This window comes from Lonchura striata, chromosome 6 (genome assembly GCF_050655825.1).
Source record: "Lonchura striata isolate lonStrDom1 chromosome 6, ASM5065582v1, whole genome shotgun sequence".
In the NCBI taxonomy this organism is placed as follows: Eukaryota; Metazoa; Chordata; class Aves; order Passeriformes; family Estrildidae; genus Lonchura; species Lonchura striata.
In genome coordinates, this window is record NC_140708.1 from 35,640,771 (window position 1) to 35,654,243 (window position 13,473).

The 13,473-nt window shown below is 43.0% G+C and overlaps 1 protein-coding gene across 3 annotated transcripts in view; it reads left to right on the forward strand.

The window, feature by feature from the left end:
- GRK5 (G protein-coupled receptor kinase 5) overlaps positions 1-13,473 on the forward strand; it is a 147,389-nt gene that overhangs the window by 123,629 nt on the left and 10,287 nt on the right. For all 3 annotated transcript variants that reach the window (XM_021529270.4, XM_085582910.1, XM_031505298.3), the window contains 6 exons: positions 2,093-2,156; positions 2,525-2,665; positions 3,763-3,953; positions 8,419-8,456; positions 9,268-9,357; positions 10,649-10,857. In XM_021529270.4, the coding sequence (XP_021384945.1) occupies positions 2,093-2,156; positions 2,525-2,665; positions 3,763-3,953; positions 8,419-8,456; positions 9,268-9,357; positions 10,649-10,857 (733 nt within the window). The remainder of the gene's footprint in view (positions 1-2,092; positions 2,157-2,524; positions 2,666-3,762; positions 3,954-8,418; positions 8,457-9,267; positions 9,358-10,648; positions 10,858-13,473) is intronic.

The window sequence follows — 13,473 nt, forward strand, 5'->3', positions numbered from 1 at the left end:
AGGTTTATTTTTACTTTCCATGCAAAGTCTGTTGAATATGCTGAAAATCGGACAGTTGAGATAATGTTTGCTTCTACAGCTCAAGTGTTCAACCATTTAGTGGGCTTAGGTACATTAAACATATTAGGTATGATTAATGTACATCCAGCAACTTCAGCTGTCTTTCTGTTTAGCTACCCTCTGAATGTGGTGACTTTTTGTCTGGACCAGTTGTCACTGTTATTAAATCATGCTAAAGAGAGGAAAAATGTGGCATATAGGTCCTCTCCCTGTATTTATTGGCTGGACATTCCTGAGCACATTTAATAACCAGGCACTCTTAGTGGGTATTAATTTGCAAGGAAAGGGCTTGTGCCTCTCCCTTGTCAGGGAGTGCTGCAGCAGACGGTCACTGCTGGGTGACAGTGACCTTGGGCTGAGAGAAGCCCCATTTTCCACAAATGGCATTAATTACGGCGGATGAGCTGGGCCGGATCTGTCAGTGCTGTGTGGCAGCAGGACGCCTCCAGATCAAAGGAGCTGTGCCAGTTCCTCTCCCTGGAAAGCTGCAAAGCTGCTGCTCAGGAGGGGTGGGCAGAGGGAAGAGCCATTTCATGCCAAGGCATGCTCCACATGCCATCTTTCTGAGCCCAGCATTTACTCTTCCATTTCAATTAAAAAAACATTGGGTGATTCATCTCTAGCCAGGCTATTTCCTATCTGTTTTCACATTAGGGATAAGGAATTTTCTGCAATGCTTTGAGGATTTTTTTTTTTCCATTCCCCCAACAAGTGTGACAAGCTATTGGATATGCCTGGCTTTAGAAGCTGGGAGAATTGTTTTTAGGATTAGCAAAGAGATGTTAGTAGCATGGAGTGTTCAACAGCTCCTTCTGACAGCCTGCTGGCTCCAAAGGAGCAGTCACAGAGTCCATTTATTCTAGGGACATTGCTGAACATGTAGTTATCACTACTAATTGTTGCTTTTAACCTCAAAACCATTTCCAGCAGCATCACGGAATACTGAAAATAACATCTTTTCCTCTTCCAGTTTTTTACTGTCTGCATACTATTCTTCCCCTCCTTTGGAAAACATTAATGGGCGTTAATGAAAGGATTCACTTCAGCATTTATTGTTCCTTGTCGTCAACCTCATCATCCCTGTGGTGGGAGCAGCCACGTTCCTGTGCTCCCTCTGCCGGCTGGCTGCCTGCCAGGGGGGAGCAAGGAGGGCAGGAATGTTCATATCCACTGCTGGCATCCTTGTAAAACGTGCTGCTGGATACAAAATGGGATCTCGCTGAACCTGGAATCCTTCTTCTGCCGGGTCATAATACTTCTACAGTAGCAAAGTAAAAGCTGGATGTAAAGTTGGAGCCATTCTGGTGGAGCAGATTTTGTGGGAAGTTGTACAGGGATTGTGTCAAGTGATAGGGAGCACTCTGCCCTCTGAGACAGACTTATTTAACCTTAATTTAGCTCTTGCCCCTTTCTTGCCTGTGATGCTCCCCCAGGAAGCAGGGACAGGCTTGCACCTTGTCCTCCTGCTCTCCCAGCCTGCAAGTGTCACATAAATCCACCTCTCCTACTCCCAGGATTGCTTCTGCCTTTGATTCATATGGGTCTCATGTTTTGTTTAACACAAGAGAAGTATGTTCTGGTGGTTTGAATTTTGGATCTCTTTTTCTCATCTTGCTGGCCAAGCAAAGCAACGTCTTAGCCCACTCTATGTGTCGTAGGAATTAATGGGAATCCTACTGAAAGATCTCAGGCTTCTTTGCTTAACAAAGTCCAAAGCTGTATAATGGAGATTCAGAACCCTCCTTGGTCCTAAGATGCTAGCAGAAATTATACTGATGACTCACTAATGTGTTGTATTTTATTACAGCTTAATATGTTGGAATTGAAAAGTTCAAGCCATACATAGTATTGAAGTAATGCAATTACATAATTATATATTATATTATATTATACGATTACCTTGAAATAATGGGATTATATAATATTTATCTATTTTGCTTTTCAAAAGTATGCTCTGAAATAAATAAATCACAGAGAGTGCATTAAACACAGTGTGGTGGGGGGTTTATTTATTTATTTCCTTTTCTTCCAGGCAACCAGTAACAAAAAACACATTTAGGCAGTACAGGGTACTGGGGAAAGGCGGCTTTGGGGAGGTGAGTAATTCTGAAATTTTCTGTTAAGTGTGTTTCTTACTTTTTGAAAACTGCAGGTATAGGAGCCTGATGTGACATTAATTGCTGACAATTCTACTTAACCCCTCGTGACTCTGTAATCTCAAAAGGACACTTTCGAGAGTTATTTTGTGTTCAGCTGTTGCATTCACAGTGGGATTGGGGTCACAATTTATTTGTATTTTCCTGGTGTCTGGAGATGGCAGCAGAGGCAGGGGAGGCACAGATTGAGAGATTAAAATCTGCACAGACAAAAGGAGGTGGGAGAGAAAGCAGGCGGAGGAAAGTGAACTAATTAAAGCAATATTCAGGTTTGGCGTTACGCGGCAATCGTTCTGCTCCGTTCGCAGGTCTGCGCCTGCCAAGTGCGAGCCACGGGCAAGATGTACGCCTGCAAGAGATTAGAGAAGAAGAGGATCAAGAAGAGGAAAGGCGAATCCATGGCGCTCAATGAGAAGCAGATTTTAGAAAAAGTCAATAGCCAGTTTGTAGTGAGTATTGCTGGAGCTCCGTGGTTCCCTGCTCACCTGCGCTGGTGGAATCCAGTGCTTCCTCCATCTCCTGCTCCTGGGAAGGTGCCAGAAGCTGAATCCCTTTGCTTTGCACCTTAGCCCTGCTCCCTGTACCTTTGCTGAGTCTCATTTTAGGCTCTGGTCCATCAGAAGTGCAGCAGTCAAGGGGCCTGTGCCTGCCATGGGATCGTGATGTGTTTTACAGCCTTGGCTTGCATCACAGCTGCATTGGGATGAGCTGTTCTTATCCAGCGTGATTACCTGAATTCCCAGGGTCTGGGGGAGAGACTGAAGGAGATTCAACCCAAACAGATCAGATGAGACTGCTTGCAGAAGCATCTAAGCAGTGAGGTGGAGCTGGTTGGCCTGATGCAGGGCTCTCCTGAGTCACACCAGCTCTTGTGCCTCCTTTAAAACTTCCCTTAGATTTAGAAAAAGTAAAAAAAGGTGTTGTCTCAGCATCTGTCATGTTCTTTATACTTATTTCTGGAAACACTGTGTATACAACAGATGCAAGGTGTTTGCTTACATGTTTGCTTGCCTCTGCCAGAGGATGGCACATATTTAAAAGTGATGGGTGGATTTTGGCTGGTCTGATTTTTCCTTGGGCACCCACCAGAGCCTCCAGGGATGATGCTGACCTTCACATCTCCGTGATGGTTCATTTGATCACCCCAGGACTGGGAGATCTGGGTCTTCCAGGGAACTCACTGAGATGCAAAACGGTGAAGCAGGAGGTGTAGATTCCCTTGATGACTAAGATTTCTCATACATGGGAAAATATGCCTGGAATTAGTATGTTTGTTCAGCCTCTGAAGCCATCTGAGCCTTGAGGGTTTTTAAATAGGTTGGATTCCACAAATAAATAGGCTGGATTCCACAAATTAATCTGTAGAATCCTAACATCTGACTTTTCTTTTAAAATATATGTTTGACACTGTAAGAAAGCCCATACCAAATTCAGTCAATGTATTTTTTTTTTTTTATTTTCTGGAGAAAACCTTTAATGAAAAGCTAGCACTTCCTTCTTAGCAGCCATCTGAACTGTCACAACTGTCCTGCAAATGTTTTTCTAGGTCAATTTAGCCTATGCCTATGAAACAAAGGATGCACTGTGTTTAGTTCTGACCATAATGAACGGAGGTGACCTGAAGTTTCATATCTACAACATGGGAAACCCAGGCTTCGAGGAGGAAAGAGCTTTGTTTTATGCAGCAGAGATTCTTTGTGGCTTGGAAGACCTTCACAGAGAAAATACTGTGTACAGGTAAGCGCTCTCTAGAGTCCTAGGATGTCTTTTCTGGGTAGGAAAGAATTGTCTGCTTCCTCCCTTCTTACTGTGGTGCTGCACAGCTGAGATGCCTGAGTGCTTTGGTTGAAATTTTGCAGAGCCCTGTATAAATACAGCATGATACAGTAATCATGGAAGGAAGCAGTTGCTTCCCTAAATACATCCTGTGTAAATTATCCAGAACCAGCACAAAGCTCCCCAAACCTTACCTCAGTGTGCACTGGGCAACATAAAAAAAATTATGGAAGTCCCTTCAAAGGGATTTCATTATAGAATTGAGTTCCTAGTTGGGATGAAATGGAGAGCATTCCATCCAAGACTCTATTTTAATTAGTTAGGTTATTTTGCACGAAGGGCTGCAGCATGTGAAAAAACTTCTATTGCAGAGGGTATGCAACCCCAAGAGGGAGTCTGAGACACAGGGCATGGATTTCCACTGGTGAGTGTGATTAGCTGGATGGGATCAGGATGATCCTGGTGTGCCAGCCGTGGAAGGGGGCCCGTTCCCAGCCACACAGCAGAGCATCCTGCTGGCAGCATCCCACCATCCGTGGGTGCAGCCAGCGGGCACAGCGCTGCCCGGCGCCGCCGCTGCCGCTTCCAGGAGGGCAGATCCCGAGTTCTCAGCTTCCAGTTTGGCTTGCAGCTCTACACAAGCACTTTTCCAGGGCAGGCTGGATAAGCAAGCAGATTGCAGACAGAGTTCTTGTGACTCCACAAGGATTTATTTTTTTTAATCAACAGCCACTGTAGTTGTAAACAACGGTTCTTGTTTGTCTTCATCATCCCCGCTTGTGAAATCATCATTGCTGGCATTCACAGCAGAAGAGGGCCTGTAAATTGATGAAAGAACTTCCAAGGACAATGATTAATAGACAATAAGATGCTATTTTTAAAAGCCAAGCCACACTTTAAATCATTTTATGTGCCTGGGTATAATACATATGCTGCATGCGCTTGTATGCATAGAAATTGCAATATTGTTGTTCCTTGGAGGTATCTAACAAACTGACACTTGGTTGCCTTGCATCTCGCTAGCTGGCACACAGAGGGCAGACAGATAACGTGCTGATTTAGTTGACACTCACCCAAGAAGGAAGTTCTTTCTTTCCCCAAGGAATAAAATGGTACTAGAGTGTCTAACGTCAATTGAAAAATCAAATTGTAAGTGAAGTGTCTGTCTTCCTTTTCCCTTAGAAAACCTCCTACCACATTTTCAAATGTTTTAGGAGGTAGTGTAGTGTTTCACAATCATAATTTATTGAAAAAAATGACTGCTGCATTCCTAACATGGCTGGTAAAATGCCATACTAATGCCATTTTCTAATAGAACAAATCAGATCTGGCCACCTAAAACAGTGCGTGGCTCTGAGAGAAATGGCACTTACTTCCTTAAGCAGGAGTTTTCATGCTACTCTTAAAAGAGCTGCTACTTTACACCTCAGATGGCACATTCATTTTGGTGATGAATGATACTACATCCTTGTAGGTGACATTTTCTTGCAGTATGTCAGGAGCATCTGCAGAGACCCCTCATTTGTAATAGCACAGCGTGTTGTGGGACCCGTGAGAAGTGCTATATAGGTCAATAAAATATTGCAGCTAAATGCTACTGCCTTCTCAAGGCAAATAATTCATCACAAAACACTTATTCTTCAGACTTAATTTCATTTTCCCTAAACAAAATGCTCCTGAGTAAATCACAGTGTTGGAAAATGCATCCCCATCTCCTGGGCTGCTGCTGACGCACGCTGCAGACGTGACCCGGGAGAACAACCAGGCTCAGAGTCAGATTTATCTCATTCAGAATTCCCTTGTCAAACATGGCACTTGTGCTACATTTCTCAACTGCATCATGTTAGTAAAGGTCAACGGGTTGGTTGTTCGTGGAAAGCAAATGCAAAAAGCTTCTGGTTCTCCTCAAATTCTTTATATATATATATATATATATATATATATATATATATATATATAATTCTTGTCTGTTTCATAATTTATATTATGTATTTAAATTATTATTTTATATGTTTATTTATGTATATATATAATATAACATTTTTTGGTTTATATAAATTTTTTTTAATGTATGTGGATTTTTTAAAATTTATACTATAGCCATGCCTGGAAGCTCCGCTGAGCATCAAATTCACATTGTCCCAGGCATTGCACAAATACATGGTGTAAAGCCTTGTCCAGAGTGATTAATTGAGTTGTTTAGGCTGTTCTGTACAGCCAAACAATTGCTTTTTGAGCTTGGGCACAGTGCCAGCAGTTTATGTTGCAGTATGTTTGGGCAAGGCTACTTTGCAAATGGGAAGCTGAGCCTTTGGGAAGTAGCTTTATGGTGTGTCCACCACGGAGGTTTATTCCCTCTGGACATTTCAGTCATAAACCCTTAGAAGTGCTGGCCATGCAAAGGAAGCCAGTCTTGATCTTGAGGAACCAGAATTCTGAAAACAGGAATGACAGCTGATGTCTGGGAAGGGAGGAAAGCTTCTTCTAATTGCCCTGACCCTAGGAGCTGAACTGGTGTTCTCAGAGTCCTTGTGGAGTCTCCCATTTTCTCATTCAAACACAACATTTCCCAAGTTGCACATAAAATTCTTATCATTGCCCCCAGTTACAGTTTTAAGTGGGACTAATATCTGCTGAGCAGAAGATGAAGTAACTGATGAAGGCTGAGTTCTTCAAGGGAATGATTCTTACAGGATTCAGAACCTATTTTCAAAAATAAATAGACAATGCCCTTGACCGTGCTGCCCCAGCATTGGAAACCTTCTGCTGATTGGCAGGGAAACCCACAGTGATATGTTAAACAAAATCACAGCTTCTCCTCAGTATTCAGCTGCACTTCACATATTTCAGCATTGTTTGTTTGAAAAGCAGGCTTGGTACCACTGGGCACTGGGTGAGGTTTATCTTGGAGGTCAGGAAGGTCTGAAGCAAGCAAGATTACTCACAGCGCTCTGTGTTCTTGCTTGAAATCATAAATAAAAACAAGGCAAGTTTCAAAATTCCAACTTTGGCATCATCAAAACTACAAAGTACCCCTCTCGATACACAGGAAAATCCACGATGCTGGAGTGGTACAGCTTGGGAGGCAGGGTGGGCTCCTGCACAGGCTCTGCTCTGCCCTGTGCCCTGGGGCAAGGCTTTCTCTTGTACTTCTTGCTCTTTACACAGAAATGCCTCTTGCTGGGAAGTCAACAGAACCAAGCTCACAGATGCAAGGAGGCCTTACAAAAAGAAGAGGCCAAGCAGTGCTTGGATTTGCACCAGGCTAAGCGCTGTCTTTAGATAAAAGCCAGGGCATGATGTGTTGAATTGAAGCAATGCTGTTTTCCCTGCCTCACCCAGCTCCTGAGCCAGCACAGCCCAGTCCTGGGGCACGTCTGGGACACCCCCTGCCCAGCATGTCCATCTCCCCCCTCTGACACCTCTGGTCCCATCTCCTGGGCTGGCTTCATTCCCACTCTGCATGAGCAGGATGGGAAGGAGCCTGCCTGGCTCCCACCTCAGCAGCAGCCCAAGAATGGCAGCAGCTGCAGAGTTGTGCTGGGCTTGGTAAGGTTTGGAAAACAGCCTTGGTCAAGGAGAGGACAATGTGGTTGGGCTGGGAAGCATTTCGAAGTAGCAGCTGCTGGAGGAGGTTTTGTGCAGACAAACATTTCAGAAGAATGATCTGCCAAGGCTCTGCTAAATATGTGAAAACTGAGATTATTTACTTCAGGAGTTTATACCTTGCCCAGATTTGGGGATTTTTTTGTTTTCTTTTTTTCAGGAACAATAAAAGGCACATCTTTGACACCAGATTGACCACCTTGCCAATTTTCATGGCATTGCTCCAAACCACACAGGCACTAGAATTTCTCAAATGCTTGTAAGAATAATCTTAATCTGGGCACAGCATTCCCCTCTCTGCCCCACATTTTCCAAACTCAACGAAAGTATTGCACATATGTGCAAGTGCATGGACACACATTTACATATTTGGTCTGACTCAGATGTCAGACATAGAAAACTTGAGCCCAACAGATTCCTATTTCAATGTTCACATGTAAATAAAGTATTTTATTTAACATAAGATTTTTTTTAACATAAGATTTTATAACAGAAAACGTTAGAAAGATTTTACAACACAGAGGACTATAGGGGTTCATTTACAGGGCTTACAGGACTAGATGGATGAGTCCATTATAGGGTAGATTAGGAACTAAAAGCTTGGCTTAGTGAAAAATTGTAACTCCAGTTTAGAAAAAGACATATGGTTTCAGTCTATCTGTGAAGTGAGTTGTAAAAGGTTGTATTGGTTTCAGGAGTTCCTTGCTGTTTGAGTTGACACTCAATTGGTTTATTACAAGTAATAAATGCCCTCATGCAGTTGTATGGTTATGGTATCAAAACCAGCTTCATACCCACAACTGCTATCTTTCATTTCCAGAGATCTGAAGCCAGAAAATATCCTGCTGGATGATTATGGTAAGTCTCAGAGGTTTACAGAGATGCTTTCACAGTAAAGTAGATTAAGTTAGTTTCGGGATATATATTGCACAAAGACAAATAATGCTCTGAAGTGATTAAGAGGCTCAGCATACACTAATATTCCTGTCGTGGGGTGGGTGAGCTGCTGGAGCTCGCTGCACAGATGGAAGGAAGCAGCCGTGCCCTCAGCAGGGGCTGTTCTCGAGAGCTCAGCATTGCTGGGGCTCTCTGCCTTTCCCTGTTGTTTTTCCATCCTTGTTGCAAGGCTGGTGCAAGATGGAGTTCTAATTTCTAAATCTGGGCTTCCCTCTCCATTTTTGAAAGTACTTTTATCCTCTGCTGAGCCAAGTCTGGGTTTATGCAAGCTTACGTACCCACCCGTTCGTTGCTGGAGGCAGCGATAATCAAATCTCGTGCTGACTTGCAGACCAGATGTAGCTTCCTCAGCCATCACAGAGTTACAGAATTGTGTCAGCCCATCCACCCTCTGTGATCAGTTCAAGATACTTCCCCACAGCATGCTTCTCTCTGACTTTTTTCATTGGTTTTAAAATACCTAATACAGTCTGCTGCAGTCCACAGCCTTACCGTTAACATTTATTTTTGTGTTGTAGTGGCCTTAATAATTCCTCTTTTCCATATCAATGAAACTGCTCCAATTCAGTGATTCAGAAAGCTCTTTTCTTAAAATGTCCAAGCAGTATATTGCAAGAATAGTTCAGCAATGCTCACAGTTGTGGGTTTTAGACTAATTTGAATCAGGTTATTATATCTGCTTTATGTTGTTTTGTTTCTTTTTTCCTTCCAGGCCATATTAGAATATCTGATTTGGGTCTAGCTGTTAAAATCCCTGAGGGTGAATCAATCCGTGGAAGAGTAGGAACAGTAGGGTATATGGGTAAGTCTTCCACAGTTCATCTTTTTTAAAATTTGCTGAGATTACTTGAGTTTTAGAGATATTTCTGCCAAGAAAGCTTAAGAAAAAGAATAAAAAATATTCACATTCAGCTGGGTCCAGTTTCATGCAGCAACTCCTACAGAAATCCTGACTGAAAATCAGAAGAGGGTGAAAGGCTGGACCTCTACAGCTCTCAGTGAGGCTGGTCTATAAACTTAAATCAGCAAAGCAAATTGAAAGGGAAGACAGCAACTGGGATTCTAGTGATTTTAGTGTAGATGAGGGTTATGTGCCAAAATAAAAGTTTCTTTCTAGTTGCTGTTTTGTATAGGAGTTACAATGTATTTGCATGGTTATGATAAAATGGGTAAGTCCACACCTATGGTCATCTTGACCAAGGTCAGCTTGAGCTTTCCTCTATGTGGAGGGAGGCTGCACAAAAGACAAGTAGAGATTTGTACATTGGTAAAAAACCCCAAAACTACACTCCCTTATTTAACTAGATCTGTTTTCTAAACTCAATGTAATTATTTTCATGCATTCTCTGGGTGGGCATATTTCTTGGAGTAAAAATTGCTTATGCTTATTTGACTGAATAGAAACTAGCTGATGTGAGCCACTGTTTCACCATATGGAGACTTTAATGAAAGCAAGCAAATCAGTTGTCATGTCTAAATTTTGTTATCTCAGTGTAAGTTTGCGTGCACACTAAGGCTCTGTGCTTGTGAGCACGTGAGGATGTGTGTTTGTACCCCTGCATGGAGGTGAGGGTGCCTGCAAGACAGTGACTCTCTGCCCAAAAGCATTGTCTGTGGTTGCAACACAAAATTAATGCATTGGAGTTTCTTTAAAGGAGAAAAAGAAAAGCTATGAATTGACCAAAGAGACAGAATTTGCTTTTGAAGAAATGTCACGGCTGTTTACAGGGTGTGTGTTTGCATTTCCTTTCTTTCCTAAGTGGAGAAATCTGGAGGAACTCTTAAAATTAGGTCTGTGCTTAATATTTAGACCTAACTTCTTTCATGATTTTTTTCTTTAATTGGACTGAGTTGATAGAGAAGTCAGAAGACAGCATGCACAAGGAATGTAGCATGTAGAGAGAGCACCATGGCATGTAGCATGCTGCATTTCCTGTAATGCCCTCAGCTGCAATCAGGAGGTATTTTTGTATTTTACCCACCATTCTCTGTGCATGTGTATTCAGTCACCAAAATGAAACTTTGAGGCATTTAAGCGCTCTGCCTGTGTGAATACCGAGCATTTCCACAAGGCATCTCACTCTCCTCCACAGCTCCAGAGGTGTTGAACAACCAGAGATACACACTCAGCCCTGACTACTGGGGGTTAGGCTGTCTCATCTATGAAATGATTGCTGGGCAATCGCCATTCCGTGGGAGGAAGGAGAAGGTGAAGAGGGAAGAAGTGGACAGAAGAGTGCTGGAGACAGAGGAGGTGTACTCCCATAAGTTCTCGGAGGAGGCCAAGTCCATCTGTAAAATGGTAAGGGGCTGGGAGGCTCAGTGGGGCAGCTTCATTAACAAGCTGTGTCTGACACAGGGTTCCATGGAGGGGCTGCAGAAACAAAGACTAACCAAGCTCATCTGTGGATGGGATGACTGCACTCTCTATTCACTCAAACTCTGTTTATTTGGGCTTCTTTCTCCGTGAGATTCATCATGGTCATCTTGAGCCCTCTCCAAAGTTTTATGGCCGAGGGAGCGGTATCTATTCTCATGAGACTTTGAGTGCTAGTTTGCAGTCAAGAATGCATTTCTGTCTTTTATAACCTTGTAGAAAAAAAGAAAAAGGACTCAGTGATGCAAGAGTCTGTTTGTCTCCTGCAAGGAACTGCAAACCCCACGCTTCCATTGTCTTTGGTGAGAGCTGGGGGTAAGCAGGACAAAGATTATGCAATGAAATTATTGTGACACTCAAATGTTGTCCCAGCCCATCTCACTAACTTTGTTAGCAGCTTTTCCCCTAGGGTGGCAGGGTATCCAGCTTTTCTTAATACTGTTGAGCTGTTCTTCAAAATGTTTTCTCACTCCTTCAGCTGGGAGTCATTTTCGTAGCACAATAGCCATGTCTGACAATGGAAATCCTCAATCCCTCTGAGAAATCTCAAAGCTGCGTCTGAACTCATCAATGTCTTGTTGACATCCATCTTTAGAAGGCTGATTTGTAATTTGGGAAAGGATGTGGCCTTTTTCTGGGTGTTGTTTGCTAATGAGTGAAGTCTCCTTTGGAGACAATGACCTATCTGTGTTTGCTGGTGGAGGGAGAACGAAGGGGAGGAAAGGTCAACAAATAGGTAGGGAAGGTTTCACCAATGTCTTGTGCAACAGGCAAGCAAAGAGCAGATCCACAGCACTCTGGCTGGCTGGCTGCATGAAGAGACACTGAAGTCTCCTTGCAAAATAATAATGGCAGCACTGCCAAGAGTCATGCCTGGAAGTCATTAACTCACAGTGCACCGAGTCATTCCTGAATCCTCGGGGTGGTATTTAACTGGCATCACTCTTGGTGGATGCTCTGGGACACTCACTGCCCTTAACTGGTGATGCAGAGCCCCAGTGAAGCTGACATGGGAGGACTGGGGCAGCCAAGGGCTCTCACAGACCACCCCATGGGCCCAGCAGGCTCCCTTCTGTCCTCAGGCAGCATCTCAGCTCTCACCAGGTGAGAAGCAGCATCTGCTGGAGTGGCAGGGAATTTGTGCATGTCCTGCTGTTAATCTGAAATGGAGATGTGAGGCAGAAATTGTACCTTGCTGCTAGCAACACAGAATCAGAACAGTTTGGGTTGAAAGGGACCTTTAAAGGTCACAGTCCAACTCCCCTTTCCTGGCTGACATACCTGTAGAAGCCCTTCCTGTTACTCTTTATTTCCCTTGCATAACAGAATGAAGATATACTTGAAAAATAACCATGAGAACTTAAAGCTGAGAAGAATTAAATGTAGCATTGATGGGACAGTGCTGTAGATGACCTACCACAGTCCCAGGACAGCAGACAGTCATTAAACTGTAGTGGTAATTTTCATCTCCCAGCCATGGAGACTCTGGTTTCATGGAGTCGGGACCTCAGGAGATAATTTAGTTCTTTCTCTTGCCTCAGGGAATTTTGGACTATATATAATTTATTCCTGAAAACTTGATCACTGCTGCTTTCCTGTCCAATCATGTGGCATGATTATTGAGGTGGTTTGTGCAAACTATTTATGGATCCAAAGATAACCTTTCCCTTTATGAGCATTGGTATCTTGAGGCAGGAAAAGTCTGAGTGTGATGGCGTTTGTGGTTTCCCATCCAAAAGTAATATTTTTATCAAGTGATGTTTTTTTTATTTTTAAATCCATTATTCAAACATATTTTCTCAATTTCTATTTGTTTTTTATATTGAAAGCCAGAACTTTGTTGCTTTGCATGAGCATCTTAACAAGGAAACAAAAGAGTCATAAAGTACCCGTCATATCTGCAAAATGAAGCAAAAAGTTGCAATACATAAATTAAACTTGAGCCTTCTCAAAGATCCAACACAAAAGGCTTTCCCATAGTGGACTCTTCAGGGCAGGAGTGAGGAAATGTTTCCCACTATGTTGCCCAGCCTTTTCTTCAGAGCTTATTTCATGAGCTAATCACCACCAGGAAATACATTGTCTTTATTCATTTACTCATAGGAAAACCCTCTGGTGTCACCCCTCGTCAACCTTCCCCTCCTGGATGCTTGTGTCCTTTTGCATTTTTGCAGGCATATATCATAGCTCCTATTAATCATCATCCATCCCATATTTCCATGTTTCATTTTGTAAGCAATTTCCCGTAAATCAGACCTCATTTTGGAATGAAACAGAGATGAATAACAAATAATTAGGAACAGGGGCAGCTGGCTTTCTGGGAAGCTCCCCAACCCATAGTTCCCATATAACATAGCTGCTCCTGGTATGTTTTTCTGTGAAAAAAAATCCAGTCTTTCTAGGAAATGCTCCATGTTTGTTGTGGTTATGCCTCGTACTCCACTGATGTACATGTGTGTTTTCCCTGACAAGTGCAGTCATGCATCCAGAGATGTGACTTGAAGTGCATTCAAGTCAGCAGTGTTGGATGGGCCCTCATTG